The following is a 16,534-nucleotide window of genomic DNA, read 5'->3' on the forward strand; positions in this document are numbered from 1 at the left end:
CCCAGAAAACTACTTTAATCTGGCATCAAAGTCTGATAATCTGGCAATTATTTCCAGCACCGACATGCATATTTGCTAAACTAACACCTACAGTACTAGGTCCAGGATTTTCAGCACCACTGTGTTGGCCAAGTGATATGCTGTTTTTGCCGTTTTTCTATACATTTTGACATGATAGTAATTCCATAGTAATATGGTATAAATTAGCTGTACCTTACGTAGAGGGATATTGGTACCATTGTGTTCAGAACAATTATATATCCCCAGAAGCCCAGAAATCCCCGGTAGTTTGGCGAGTAGTCATTCCCATCATTCAGATACCAAGATGTGTTTCCACTGTTTACATTACTCTCCCAAAATGTCTCACCGATGGCTAAACCAGCAGCGCTCAGGATCAGTAGGAGAAATATCTGCAAGACAAATACAGCCTATCTATAGTAAGAGTTCTTGAATTTACTATAATAATGGCTCAGAATTATAGGATCCTTTACCATGTACACCATTCCATTCATGAGATGATCGATTTTCGTTCTTTTCAGAGTCGATCTTCCACTGTTTCTCATAATTTTACTGTCCGGACCTAGGTACCCAAATAGAATAACAAATTAATGTAAATAACTTAAATAGGGACTATCTTTATCTCTGAGTAAAGCTGCCACTGAAAAAGACTTGGCGGATATTGGTGGACAGCAGGGGCGTTGCTATGGTCTGAAGACATCCGGGGCACGAGCCCACGTGAAGCCACGCCCTCATCGCCACCGGGGGTGGGGGCCTTCACAGTAGTTATTAACCCATTTCAGCAGTCCCCCCTTCAGTGAATGGGGGACTGCTGAATGGGGTTAATAACTACAGTGAAGGACCTAGCCGTCTGGACAACCCCACAAATCATCCATAACAGTGCCATCCACAGATCCCCCTCCCCGTAACAGTGCCATCCACAGATCCCCCTCCCCATAACTGTGCCATACACAGATCCCCCTCCCCATAACAGTGCCATCCACAGATCCCCCTTCCTATAACACGGCCATCCACCGATCCCCCTTCCTATAACAAGGCCATCCACAGATCCCCTTCCCCATAACAGTGCCATACACAGATCCCCCTCCCCATAACAGTGCCATCCACAGATCCCCCTCCCCATAACAGGGCCATCCACAGATCCCCCTCCCCATAACTGTGCCATTGTCACGGAATGTGTACAGGAAACAAGGCAAAACAACATGCATAAATGACTCGCTGGATCCAACAGCTAAGGAACAAAAGGGAGACCCCTGCAGAAGACCTGGCACTTTCCCTGGCTGCTCAGCCTATGCATAGATCCGAATGGTGGAGGTATGCATATCCACGTACCTTGACTATATAACCCCTGAGCACCCTACAATAGTGAGGGGACACGACCACCGGCTCCCTACACAAGATACGGAGGGAGTCAGGGTCACCTGGGATCCAGCAAACAGAAAATAACAGATAAATGTACAACACTTAGCTTTGTAGAGGAGAGGAGAACCAGATGGGCATGCACACACACTCCAGGAAGAAATATAAGCCGCCCAGAAAAGCTTTCTGGGGAAGAATTTAAAGGGAAGCAATTAGTCCAACACATGACAGCTGAGAGAGGCTAACGAGAGGAGGAGCTGAATACCACAACACAGAAACTCAAGGAGGAGGTTCTGAAAGGCCTCTGTCAGAGCTTCTCAGCTGTCTGGTTGTGACAGTACCCCTCCCTCTACGAGTGGACTCCGGACACTCAGAACCCACCTTCTCAGGATGGGACCTATGGAAAGCCCTGATGAGACGAGAGGCTTTAATGTCCGTCACTGGGACCCACATCCTCTCCTCAGGACCATACCCCTCCCAGTGAACAAGGTACTGAAGAGAACCGCGGACAAGACGAGAATCCACAATCCCAGAGACCTGAAATTCAAGATTCCCATCAACCATAATCGGAGGAGGAGGCAAAGGCGAGGGTACAATGGGTTGAACATAAGGTTTCAATAAGGACTTATGAAAAACATTATGGATCTTCCAAGTCTGAGGAAGATCAAGACGGTATGCAACAGGATTGATGACAGACAGGATTTTGTAAGGCCCAATAAACCTAGGACCCAACTTCCAGGAGGGAACCTTCAATTTGATATTCTTGGTAGACAACCACACCAGATCACCAACATTCAGGTCCGGACCAAGCACACGTCTCTTATCAGCCACACGCTTATATCTCTCACTCATGCTCTTTAGATTATCTTGAATCTTTTGCCAAATAGATGACAAAGACGAGGAGAATCTCTCCTCATCAGGTAAACCAGAAGACCCCTTTCCCGAGAAAGTCCCAAACTGTGGATGAAACCCATATGCACCAAAAAATGGTGACTTATCAGAGGACTCCTGACGACGGTTATTTAAAGCAAACTCAGCAAGGGACAAAAAAGAACACCAATCCTCTTGATTCTCCGCCACAAAACAACGCAGATATGTCTCCAGATTCTGATTGACGCGCTCTGTCTGGCCATTCGACTGCGGGTGGAAAGCAGAAGAGAATGACAACCGAACCCCCAAGCGAGAACAGAAAGCCTTCCAGAATCTGGAAACAAACTGCGTGCCCCTATTAGAGACTATGTCTGAAGGAATACCGTGCAATTTGACAATGTGATCAACAAATGCCTGCGCCAGCGTCTTAGCATTGGGCAAACCAGGAAAAGGGATGAAATGCACCATTTTGCTAAAACGGTCCACCACCACCAGAATCACAGTCTTCCCCGAGGAACGAGGCAGGTCCGTTATAAAGTCCATGTACAGATGTGTCCAAGGACGGGAAGGAATGGGTAAGGGAAGGAGAGGACCTGATGGCCGTGAATGAGGGACTTTGGCACGAGCGCAAGTCTCGCAGGCTGCCACAAAACCCTCAACCGACTTACGAAGCGCAGACCACCAGAATCTCCGAGCGATGAGATCCAGTGTGGCTCTTACCCCCGGGTGCCCAGCAAGGACCGTATCGTGGTGTTCTTTAAAAATCTTGTGTCTTAAAGCGAGAGGCACAAACAACCTCCCAGGAGGACAAAGATCAGGAGCCTCTGACTGGGCTGCCTGCACCTCTGCCTCCAATTCAGGAAAAAGAGCATAGACCACCACACCTTCAGCCAAAATGGGACCCGGGTCTTCAAAATTCCCGCCTCCCGGAAAACAACGTGACAGGGCATCTGCCTTCACATTCTTAACTCCAGGGCGGAACGTGACAACAAAATTAAACCTAGAAAAGAACAACGACCATCTGGCCTGTCTCGGGTTCAGACGCTTGGCTGACTCCAAGTAGGCCAGATTTTTATGGTCAGTAAATACGGTAATAGGGTGTCTGGCTCCCTCTAGCCAATGGCGCCATTCCTCAAAAGCCAACTTGATGGCCAACAATTCCCTATCTCCCACATCGTAATTTCTCTCTGCGGAGGAGAGTTTTCTTGAGAAAAAGGCACACGGTCGCCAATTGGCAGGAGAGGAACCCTGAGACAAGACCGCCCCCACACCCACCTCAGAAGCATCAACCTCAACTATGAAGGGTAACGAAACATCAGGTTGCACCAAGATGGGAGCGGAAGCAAAACTCTCCTTGATATCAGAAAAAGCCTTACGCGCCTCTACTGACCAAGAAGAAAAATCTACCCCCTTTCTGGTCATATCAGTGAGTGGTTTAACAATAGAAGAATAATTCAAAATGAACTTCCTGTAATAATTGGCAAAGCCCAAAAAATGCATCAGCGCCTTTTGATTCTCAGGAAGCTCCCACTCAAGCACAGCGCGGACCTTCTCGGGGTCCATGCGAAAACCAGAAGCGGAAAGAAGAAACCCCAGAAATTGAATTTCTGGAACCGCAAACACACATTTTTCCAGTTTCGCATATAATTTATTCTCCCGCTGAATGAGCAAGACCTGACGTAAATGTTCCTTATGAGTTTTGAAATCGGGCGAAAAAATCAAAATGTCATCCAAATACACCAATACAAATTTTCCCATCAAATGATAAAAAATGCTGTTCACGAAATGCTGAAAAACGGCTGGGGCATTCATCAAACCAAAAGGCATAACCAAGTTTTCAAAATGGCCCTCAGGGGTATTGAAGGCCGTCTTCCATTCGTCCCCTTCTCTGACCCTGACCAGGTTGTATGCCCCTCTTAAATCTAATTTGGAAAAGACTTTAGCCCCAACAACCTGGTTAAATAGGTCCGGGATCAGAGGAAGCGGATAAGGGTCACGAATTGTGATATTGTTCAGCTCCCTGAAATCCAGACAAGGTCTTGAAGAACCATCTTTTTTCTTAACAAAGAAAAAACCAGCGGCAACAGGTGACTTCGAGGGTCGTATGTGTCCCTTTCTCAGACTCTCAGAGATATAAGCACGCATAGCGATCCTCTCAGATTGGGAAAGATTGTATAAACGAGATTTAGGCAGCTTGGTTTCTGGGATGAGATTAATAGGGCAATCGTACTCCCTGTGCGGGGGCAAATCCTGAACTCCACTCTCAGAGAAGACATCCGAAAATTCAGAGAGAAAAGATGGTACAGTCTTAGTAGCAACCTCAGAAACAGATGTCATGAGGCAATTCTCTCTGCAAAAGTCACTCCAACCATTTATTTGCTTCGCTTGCCAATCAATGGTGGGGTTATGCTTAGTGAGCCAGGGCAGCCCCAACACCAGAGGGGTGGGCAAACCGCTAAGGACGAAACATGACACATCCTCAACATGAGCATCACTCACAATTAAACGGATATTGTGAACTATGCCCTTTAATGATTTCTGAGAAAGTGGAGCGGAATCGATAGCAAAAACAGGAATATCCTTTCTCAAAGCGCACACCTGGAAACCATGAGTTATCGCAAATTGATTATCAATGAGATTGACCGCTGCTCCACTATCCACAAAAATCTCACAAAAAATGTTCTTGCTCTCTAGCGCCACCCTAGCCGGCAGGACAAAACGGGAACTACAAGCAAAGGGAAAACCTTCAATTTCCGCCTCAACCCTGCCAATGGTAACAGATGGAACATTTTTCAAAGATTTTTTCCTCTTTGTTTCTTTATTATACCCAGAGAACTGCCTGAATCTCCTAGAGGGACAAATATTTGCCAAATGATTAATACCTCCACAACAAAAACAAACCGTCCCATGCGGGCTGAATCTTCTATTGTCAGAAGCAATCAACCCCAGCTGCATGGGCTCCTGCTCAGAAGGGGCTGACAGCGACTGAGACCCCTGCGCACAGAATGGGACCGCTGCACAGTCCTGGGACCGAGTATGACAGGAAGGAGAGATCTCTCCTCTCTCTCTAAGACGCCTGTCAATACGAACGGCCTGAGACATAGCAGAGTCCAAAGAAATAGGCCTTTCATGAAAGGCAAATGCATCTTTCAATCCCTCTGAAAGACCATGGCAAAATTGACTTCGGAGTGCAGCATCATTCCAACCAGTATCAGCTGCCCATCTCCGAAATTCTGAGCAGTATATTTCTGCGGATTGTTTACCCTGGCATAAGAGACGTAGTCTAGACTCCGCCAGAGCAATACGATCCGGATCATCATATATCTGACCCAGGGCTAAAAAGAATTCATCCACTGAACGGAGAGGCCGTGCCCCCTCCGGCAGCGAAAAGGCCCAGGACTGAGCGTTACCTCTGAGCAGCGATATAATGATCCCCACCCTCCGTTCCTCATCTCCAGAGGAAAGGGGAAGAAGGCGAAAATGGAGTTTGCAAGCCTCTCTAAAACGCACAAAATTCTCACTACCCCCGGAGAACGTATCCGGGAGCGAGATCTTAGGCTCAGAACAAGCTCCATGAACGCAAGCTGAACCGGTCACTTGAAGCTGAGAAAAAGTCTTACGGAGGTCAGCTACCTCCAATGAAAGACCCTGGAAGCGTTCAGCCAAAAGTGAAACCGGATCCATGCTTAAGACGGTTTTGGCGGCTTATAATGTCACGGAATGTGCACAGGAAACAAGGCAAAACAACATGCATAAATGACTCGCTGGATCCAACAGCTAAGGAACAAAAGGGAGACCCCTGCAGAAGACCTGGCACTTTCCCTGGCTGCTCAGCCTATGCATAGATCCGAATGGTGGAGGTATGCATATCCACGTACCTTGACTATATAACCCCTGAGCACCCTACAATAGTGAGGGGACACGACCACCGGCTCCCTACACAAGATACGGAGGGAGTCAGGGTCACCTGGGATCCAGCAAACAGAAAATAACAGATAAATGTACAACACTTAGCTTTGTAGAGGAGAGGAGAACCAGATGGGCATGCACACACACTCCAGGAAGAAATATAAGCCGCCCAGAAAAGCCTTCTGGGGAAGAATTTAAAGGGAAGCAATTAGTCCAACACATGACAGCTGAGAGAGGCTAACGAGAGGAGGAGCTGAATACCACAACACAGAAACTCAAGGAGGAGGTTCTGAAAGGCCTCTGTCAGAGCTTCTCAGCTGTCTGGTTGTGACAGCCATACACAGATCCCCCTCCCATAGCAGTGTCATCCACAGATCCCCCTCCCTATAACAGTGCCATCCAAAGATCCCCCTCCCCGCCGCTCACAGGAGTGTACATTAACATTTTAAACTGTAATCCTAATCCGTATCCTGCAACTTTAACTTTAAGTTTAAATCAGTGCTCATCTCTAGTCTTTATCTTACTCTCAGCCAGGGGCGTCGTTAGGTCAAAACATTCGGGGCTGGACCCCTGGATGTTTTGTCCAGTGCCCCGAATGCAGGGCCGACGGGGGGCCCCGGCTCGCAGCGCAGCCTTCTAGCTAATTTATTCACTTCACTTGCCTCTGTGTAATCTCGCACAAGCGCACTGGCAGAGGCATCATCAAGCTAAGTGCCATCTTCCAGCGCACCTCGTTTGACGATGCCTCTGCCAGTGCGCCTGTGCGAGATTACACAGAGGCAAGTGAAGTAAATAAATTAGCTAGGAGGCGGCACTGGGCGGGGAGCGGATCTGTGGATGACACTTAGGGTGATCTGTGGATGATATTTATGTGGATTTGTGCGGGATGACACTTATGGAGGATCTGTGGATGACACTGATGGGGATCTGTGGATGACACTTAGGGAGATCTGTGGATGACATTTATGGGGATCTGTGGTGGATGACACTTATGGGGGATCTGTGGATGACACTGATGGGGATCTGTGGATGACACTGATAGAGATCTGTGGATGACACTGATGGGGATCTGTGGATGACACTGATGGGGATCTGTGGATGACACTTTTATGGATGATCTGTGGGGTTGCCAAGACGGCTAGGCCCTTCACTGTAGTTATTAACCCCATTCAGCAGTCCCCCATTCACTGAAGGGGGACTGCTTAAAGGGGTTAATAACTACTTGTGAAGGCCCCCCAGTCGTGATAAGGGCGTGGCTTCATGGGGTGGGTGCTTGGCTTCATGTGGGCTCGTGCCCCGGATCTCTTCAGACTCTAGCAACGCCGCTGCTCTCAGCTAGTCAGCTCCAGTAACAGGCAGTGGGGGCGGTGCTCACTCACTGACATCACGCGCCTGCGCCACCTAGTGGGAGGAGCAGACGACTGACGTCAGTGAACGAGCGCCGCCTGCACTGCCTGCTGTTACCGGAGCTAAGAATCTAGTAATGAGATGAGTGGCTGATTTCAAGTTAAAAGTTAAGTCTGCAGGCGGATTAGGATTACAGTTTAGAGTTAAATATATGTGAGCGGCGAGGCCGGTGTAGCGCAGGAGAGTCAGAGCCCCGGCCGGCCCTGCCAGTGCCAGCAGTCATTCGGGGCACTGGTCAAAACATCCGGGGCTCAAGCCCCGAATGTTTTGACCTAATGACGCCCATGGTGGACAGTAAACTCAACTTTAGCGAACAATGCTATGTATAATTTTGGGCACCTGTGTATTCGAAGGTGTGACACAGTTAGAGGTTTGGCCTGGGCAAACAGATATTTTCCTCCCAGCATGTGTTGCTGGGCTGATTTACAGCCAGGTGAGGTCAAATACTGGACCGGATTTTAAATGCCGGTCCGGGTTTTGGCAGCACCTGGCTGTCCTTAAATAGGCAGCTGGGCTTAGAAGCCAGGACTTTGTGTTGGGGTCTGGGAGCCTTGTGTCTGGATGAAGGCTTGCTACCTGTTTGGCGTGAAAACAGGTTGGTGCTGCTCTCAGCAAGGACTCTTTGAGGCAGAATTGCCGCATGGTGTGAATTACCACCAACACCACAAGGTGACTTTTTGTTTGAATATGACTGCTTGTTTTGTCACTTGCCTAAAGTGTGAATAAAACACTGACATTTTTTTAACCCCTAACAGGTATATTAGATGCTGTTTTGATAACAGCGTCTAATATACCTGCTACCTGGTCCTCTGGTGGTCCCTTTTGTTTGGATCGACCACCAGAGGACACAGGCAGCTCAGTGAAGTAACACAAAACACTACACTACACTACACACACCCCCCTGTCACTTTTTAACCCTTTATGAACCACTGATCACCCCATACAGACTCCCTGATCACCCCCCTGTCAGGCTCCGTTCAGACGTCCGTATGATTTTTACGGATCCACTGATGCATGGATCGGATCCGCAAAACGCATACGGACGTCTGACTGGAGCCTTACAGGGGGGTGATCAATGACAAGGGGGTGATCACGCATATAGACTTCCCGATCACCCCCCTGTCATTGATCACCCCCCTGTCATTGATCACCCCCCTGTAAGGCTCCATTCAGACGTCCGTATGATTTTTACGGATCCACGGATACATGGATCGGATCCGCAAAACACATACGGACGTCTGAATGGAGCTTTACAGGGGGGTGATCAATGACAAGGGGGTGATCACGCATATAGACTTCCTGATCACTTCCCTGTCATTGATCACCCCCCTGTCATTGATCACCTCCCTGTAAGGCTCCATTCAGACGTCCGTATGATTTTTACGGATCCACGGATACATGGATCGGATTCGCAAAACACATACGGACGTCTGAATGGAGCTTTACAGGGGGGTGATCAATGACAAGGGGGTGATCACCCATATAGACTTCCTGATCACCCCCCTGTCATTGATCACCCCCCTGTCATTGATCACCCCCCTGTAAGGCTCCATTCAGACGTCCGTATGATTTTTACGGATCCACGGATACATGGATCGGATCCGCAAAACACATACGGACGTCTGAATGGAGCCTTACAGGGGGGTGATCAATGACAGGGGGGTGATCACCTCATATACACTCCCTGATCACCCCCTGACATTGATCACCCCCCTGTCATTGATCACCCCCCTGTAAGGCTCCATTCAGACGTCCGTATGCGTTTTGCGGATCCGATCCATGTATCCGTGGATCTGTAAAAATCATACGGACGTCTGAATGGAGCCTTACAGGGGGGTGATCAATGACAGGGGGGTGATCAATGACAGGGGGGTGATCAGGGAGTCTATATGGGTGATCACCCCCCTGTCATTGATCACCCCCTGTAAGGCTCCATTCAGACATTTTTTTGGCCCAAGTTAGCGGAAATATTTTTTTTTGTTTGTTTTTTCTTACAAAGTCTCATATTCCACTAACTTGTGTCCAAAAAATAAAATCTCACATGAACTCACCATACCCCTCACGGAATCCAAATGCGTAAAATTTTTTAGACATTTATATTCCAGACTTCTTCTCACGCTTTAGGGCCCCTAAAAAGCCAGGGCAGTATAAATACCCCACATGTGACCCCATTTCGGAAAGAAGACACCCCAAGGTATTTCGTGAGGGGCATATTGAGTCCATGAAAGATTGAAATTTTTGTCCCAAGTTAGCGGAAAGTGAGACTTTGTGAGAAAAAACAAAAAAAAAATCAATTTCCGCTAACTTATGCAAAAAAAAAAATTTCTATGAACTCGCCATGCCCCTCATTGAATACCTTGGGGTGTCTTCTTTCCAAAGTGGGGTCACATGTGGGGTATTTATACTGCCCTGGCTTTTTAGGGGCCCTAAAGCGTGAGTCTGGGATCCAAATGTCTAAAAATGCCCTCCTAAAAGGAATTTGGGCCGCTTTGCGCATCTAGGCTGCAAAAAAGTGTCACACATCTGGTATCGCCGTACTCAGGAGAAGTTGGGGAATGTGTTTTGGGGTGTCATTTTACATATACCCATGCTGGGTGAGATAAATATCTTGGTCAAATGCCAACTTTGTATAAAAAAATTGGAAAAGTTGTCATTTGCCGAGATATTTCTCTCACCCAGCATGGGTATATGTAAAATGACACCCCAAAACACATTCCCCAACTTCTCCCGAGTACGGCGATACCACATGTGTGACACTTTTTTGCAGCCTAGGTGGGCAAAGGGACCCACATTCCAAAGAGCACCTTTAGGATTTCACCGGTCATTTTTTACAGATTTTGATTGCAAACTTCTTCTCACACATCTGGACCCCTAGAATGCCAGGGCAGTATAACTACCCCACAAGTGACCCCATTTTGGAAAGAAGACACCCCAAGGTATTTTGTGATGGGCATAGTGAGTTCATGGAAGTTTTTATTTTTTGTCACAAGTTAGTGGAATATGAGACTTTGTAAGAAAAAATAAAATAAAAAAAAAATCATCATTTTCCGCTAACTTGTGACAAAAAATAAAAGATTCTAGGAACTCGCCATGCCCCTCACGGAATACCTTGGGGTGTCTTCTTTCCAAACTGGGGTCACTTGTGGGGTAGTTATACTGCCCTGGCATTCTAGGGGCCCAAATGTGTGAGAAGAACTTTGCAATCAAAATGTGTAAAAAATGGCCGGTGAAATCCTAAAGGTGCTCTTTGTAATGTGTGCCCCTTTGCCCACCTAGGCTGCAGAAAAGTGTCACACATCTGGTATCGCCGTACTCAGGAGAAGTTGGGGAATGTGTTTTGGGGTGTCATTTTACATATACCCATGCTGGGTGAGAGAAATATCTTGGCAAAAGACAACTTTTCCCATTTTTTTATACAAAGTTGGCATTTGACCAAGATATTTATCTCACCCAGCATGGGTAAAATGACACCCCAAAACACATTCCCCAACTTCTCCTGAGTACGGCGATACCAGATGTGTGACACTTTTTTGCAGCCTAGGTGGGCAAAGGGGCACACATTCCAAAGTGCACCTTTCGGATTTCACCGGTCATTTTTTACAGATTTTGATTGCAAACTTCTTCTCACACATCTGGGCCCCTAGAATGCCAGGGCAGTATAACTACCCCACAAGTGACCCCATTTTGGAAAGAAGACACCCCAAGGTATTTTGTGATGGGCATAGTGAGTTCATGGAAGTTTTTATTTTTTGTCACAAGTTAGTGGAATATGAGACTTTGTAAGAAAAAAATAAAATAAAAATCATCATTTTCCGCTAACTTGTGACAAAAAAAAAAAGTTCTATGAACTCACTATGCCCATCAGTGAATACCTTAGGGTGTCTACTTTCCGAAATGGGGTCATTTGTGGGGTTTTTCTACTGTTTGGGCATTGTAGAACCTCAGGAAACATGACAGGTGCTCAGAAAGTCAGAGCTGCTTCAAAAAGCGGAAATTCACATTTTTGTACCATAGTTTGTAAATGCTATAACTTTTACCCAAACCATATTTTTTTTACCCAAACATTTTTTTTTATCAAAGACATGTAGAACAATAAATTTAGTGAAAAATTTATATATGGATGTCGTTTTTTTTGCTAAATTTTACAACTGAAAGTGAAAAATGACATTTTTTTGCAAAAAAATCGTTAAATTTTGATTAATAACAAAAAAAGTTAAAATGTCAGCAGCAATGAAATACCACCAAATGAAAGCTCTATTAGTGAGAAGAAAAGGAGGTCAAATTCATTTGGGTGGTAAGTTGCATGACCGAGCAATGTGGCCTGGTCATTAAGGGGGTTTCAGCTAGCGGGGTTGAAGTGGTTAAAGGTTCTAGATTTCTTTTGTTGGGACTTTGATCCAGGGATTCAGATTGTCATATTTGGAATTAAAAAAGGAAGGATACTAATTTTCTTCTATTGTGAGGTTATTGGTGCCACGTCAGGAGAGCTCACAGATCCACGTCAGGAGAGCTCACAGATCCTCTTGAAGACCTTCTTTTGTTTCCAAATCAATAAAGTTGGTTGAAAAGAACATGGAATATGTGACAGATGTCATCAGTGGGGGTATGGGCTCTGTGAATCCTACTGATCATTAGATCACCATAGTTCACATCCATCTTGGAACCATTTAAACCGGAAGCCATGCTATGACAGATCTATTGCTCAGTAGGCACTATTGGCCTCTGAAGGACCGTGCTGATTTAATGGGGTCCATTGGGATTCACCGAGGTGTCAGTCATCCAGTGGGATAACCCCTCAGCTGTTGATTGGCTGGGCAACCATTTCCTGCCCATTTTCTGTGTGTCCAGATGGCATCTGACCATGATATCAGTAGGGACCTGGCAAGCATCAGAATGGCAGTGCTGGACGATTCATGAGTACTTGCTATTTTAATCAATTATGCAACTTTTCTAAAAAAAAATCATTCCAACCAGTCAACCCTAAAGAGTTGTCCTGTCCGGACATCCTGTTCCAACAAAACAGGTCTCATGAGGTGTTACAAAGTATCCATTGAAATCATTGGGTCATCCATGTACCAGATCTTCCATGGGCAGACTAGTATTCTCAGGGCCTACCAGAGGAAATTATTCTAAAAGCCTAACCCTTATATCTTTAATAAAGTTTAATAGGTTTAGGATCAAAGAAATAGACCCTAGTGGCAAGTGATGGACTCCAAAGGCAGCCTAATGAGTTTTTCTCCTGGATCTTTGGGGCTCATTATGGTATCAGAGCCTGGGGACACCAGAGGATGGTTGGCAAGTCCAACCGCATTCATGGGGACATCTCCCTTTTTGCAGTAGATTTGTGCTCCAGCCAGTGGTGTACATAGAGAAGTAAGGACCCCATAGCAAGGATCAAATCAGGTCCCCCACACAGGACAGAAGGGTTTCTACCTAAACCCTTTTCAATGACCCTTGGGCCATTTATCCACTGCCTCATTTGCTAAAAGTTGTTCCTTTAGAGGGTAGAGTCCTGACCAAGTTTTCACCCCCAGTAGAAGAGGAGACAATCCCAACTAAGACTGGGCCGCCTCTTGCCCTGGGCCCCATAGAAGTCACATGGTCTGCCGCTATTGTAGTTTCGCCCCGGGCTCCAGCTACTACAAGGGCATCTACTCTTTAACTCATACTGAAAAGCCTAAGGTATACAGTAAGATGAACGCGTAAATTACCTGCAAATATGACTAGGCCATGGCAGTAGAGTGTGTTGCGGATTTTGCAGCCTCTAAGTAAAATGTTATCATTATCAATTCCACAACTTGATCCTCTCCAGATTAATGTGCCCACAAACTTATCCAAGCGGTTATTTGGTTCCTCACATTCAACCATCCCTGAAAAATAAAATGTTAACATATAGAGATTCGCAATGCACTTTAAGCCCCATACATGTTCACATGGCAACACCCTTATTAATACTAATCACTTCCTTTCCGGGACGAGCGAAGTGCGCAGACAGCTGGCGCATGCGCGCTTCGTTCGCTGAGGCTGCGGCCAGGACACTGCATGGGTGCTGATAAGTGGATCCAGGGCGCATGCGCGTGATTACGGCGCACCAGAACAATGACGTCAGTGATGAAAGGAGTGAATCATTTGCAGTGGGCCGGTGCTGGGCTCCAAGAGAATAAAAATGTAATTCCACAATTATCCAAATCATATTATTATTAAGATGTATAATATAGTGTATAACCACTTAAGGGAAATCTGTCACATGAATTATTATCACTATTAGAATAAAACTATTGCCATGTAGAACATAACACCTCCTTCCCTGATGTACCTTTCATTTGGCGTTTCTTGTTTTCTATCTTTTGAAAATCATCTTTGTATGATATGCAAATTAGGCAGGTGCCCAGAGGGGTGTTATTTTCTTTCAACGGTGCCCAGGAACGCCCCCATCCAGTGCCCAGGCCAGCCCTCCAGCAGAGCCCTAGCACGCCTCTCCTGGGCTGCGACTCCATGCTCCCAGGGGTGCCGTTGCCGCTGTTCCATTAGATTTCCCTACCCTGTGAGATTTCCCTACCCTCTTCACTTCCGGCCGCAACGGACATGACGTGAGGATGTGTGCCGCGCAGGCGCACAACTACGGGGTAGGGAAATTTCACAGCAGAGTTAGCTGGACACCGGCCGACACTGCGCATGCGCCGGGAGCCTCACCAGAGGTTAGGGAAAAATTACAGGCCAGTGTGCAGACGCGGTGATCGGATGTATGCTCTCAGCTGGACACCGGCCAACACTGCGCATGCGCTGGGAGCCTCACCAGCGGTTAGGGTAGTGAGAAATTACAGGCCAGTGCTTTTTCCTACCCTAACCGCTGGTGAGGCTCCCAGCGCATGCGCAGTGTCGGCCGATGTCCAGCTGAGAACATCCATCCAATCCGATCACCGCTCCTGCGCACTGGCCCATACTTTTTCCCTACCCTAACCGCTGGTGAGGCTCCTGGCGCATGCGCAGTGTCGGCCGTTGTCTACTGTCCAGCTAACTCTGCTGTGAAATTTCCCTACCTCGTCGTTGTGCGTCTGCGTGGCACGGCACACCTCTCACGTCATGTCTGGTGTGGCCGGAAGTGACGAGGGTACGGAAATCTCACGGGGTAGGGAAATCTAACGGAACACAGCCGCTCCCCCCGCTACGTCAATGACACAAGGTAATGACGCCCACACTTGCCTTCAGCTTCGCCAAGAAATATTGCGCAGGCGCACTACCGAAGGCTGCCTGCATCTGCGTGCTCCATCTCCTACTGAGGGCATCAGCCTCAAATGTGTCACTGGGCATGCGCCTGTGCAGGATTTTTTCAGCAAAACTTAAGGCAAGCGTGGGCAGTGTTACCTTGCATCAGTGACGAAGGAGGTGTTATGTTCTACATGGCAATAGTTTTACTTTAATAGTGATAATCCATGTGACACATTTCCTTTAATAAAGAACATATGCTATACTGAAGTAAAAAGAAAAACATACAAAATACCGACCAGACTGGGGCATGCTAAATAACAATGTGGACCCAAGGAATCTCAACGCGTTTCGCTCATTACGTCTTATTTTGTATATATTATTCTTTACCAAGGATTTTTTCAGTGACCACCTATGGTTTAGTGACCACCTAAAACAAGCTTATAGATGTAGTGTGAGTTACAGGAAGAACGCTGCAGCAGAAAGGACACACCCCCTGAGCTGCCAGGCTAAATATAATGTAGCAGAGCAATTGGAGCAATGAATGTGGATATCTCTGGATCCATGTGAGGTACAGGGCTGGTTCTAACATTGTTAGAAAGGTATTGTTGTGTACTATATCATGTCTGATTTTCATTTTTTTACATCAGTCATGCCATAACCCCTTTAAATATTATCAATTCTGTGACCTAATGAACTCCTCACCTTCAAATTTTGAAAGTTCATGCTCTTCTTGGAGAAATGTATCTGTTACTTCAAGGGACATCTTAAACTTCAAGTTTGTTTCACTGGAAAAAGAAATCTGACGTCAGATTTAAAGAGATTTTTTACAATTTAATTAGTCAATTTCGAAATTCAATAGGTATTCCCTTATTTTAACCCCTTGATGACCAGGCACGCTAAGGACCCACAAAGGTGTTTTAACTACCCAAACTTTATTAGTTCTAGGGCTACAAAAATTATTGCCTATTTATTTTTATTTTTTACATTTTATGTGTGGTAAAGCTTATAATAAATCATTTAGTAATTTTATTTTTTTAATATTCAAATTGACACCAAAATAATTTATTAAAATGTCAGCTCTTTTGATGCCTAATATGTAGAGTGAATGGTTCGGGTTGACATAGGAGATTTTTTTTCTTTTCCTTTATTTGTATTTTATTCATATTTTTTTTACTTGTGTATATACAGTCAGGTCCATAAATATTGGGACATCTACACAATTCTAACATTTTTGGCTCTATACACCACCACAATGGATTTGAAATAAAACGAACAAGATCTGCTTTACCTGCAGACTGGCAGCTTTAATTTGAGGGTATTTACATCCAAATCAGGTGAACGGTGTAGGAATTACAACAGTTTGCATATGTGCCTCCTACTTGTTAAGGGACCAAAAGTAATGGGACAATTGTCTTCTCAGCTGTTCCATGGCCAGGTGTGTGTTATTCCATCATTATCCCAATTACAGCAGATAAAAGGTCCAGAGTTCATTTCCAGTCTGCTATTTGCATTTGGAATCTGTTGCTGTCAACTCTCAAGATGAGATCCAAAGAGCTGTCACTATCAGTAAAGCAAGCCACCATTAGGCTGAAAAAACACAACAAACCCATCAGAGACATAGCAAAAACATTAGGTATGGCCAAAACAACTGTTTGGAACATTCTTAGAAAGAGCTCAGCAACACCAAAAGACCCGGAAGACCACGGAAAACAACTGTGCTGGATGACCGAAGAATTCTTTCCCTGGTGAAGAAAACACCCTT

The 16,534-nt window shown here is 46.0% G+C and overlaps 1 protein-coding gene across 1 annotated transcript in view; it reads right to left on the bottom strand.

The window, feature by feature from the left end:
• Nucleotides 1-213: 213 nt before the first annotated feature.
• The window catches only part of LOC122924166 (phospholipid-transporting ATPase IC-like), a gene marked incomplete at its 3' end in the record, with an annotated part of 52,752 nt that continues 36,431 nt past the window's right edge, over nucleotides 214-16,534 (bottom strand). Inside the window, exons 7-10 of the mRNA XM_044275104.1 lie at nucleotides 15,475-15,557; nucleotides 13,275-13,433; nucleotides 492-580; nucleotides 214-410 (exon numbers count right to left, since the gene is read on the bottom strand). Coding sequence (XP_044131039.1) covers nucleotides 214-410; nucleotides 492-580; nucleotides 13,275-13,433; nucleotides 15,475-15,557 — 528 coding nt within the window. The remainder of the gene's footprint in view (nucleotides 411-491; nucleotides 581-13,274; nucleotides 13,434-15,474; nucleotides 15,558-16,534) is intronic.

Source organism: Bufo gargarizans, unplaced genomic scaffold (assembly GCF_014858855.1).
Source record: "Bufo gargarizans isolate SCDJY-AF-19 unplaced genomic scaffold, ASM1485885v1 original_scaffold_883_pilon, whole genome shotgun sequence".
Lineage (NCBI taxonomy): Eukaryota > Metazoa > Chordata > Amphibia > Anura > Bufonidae > Bufo > Bufo gargarizans.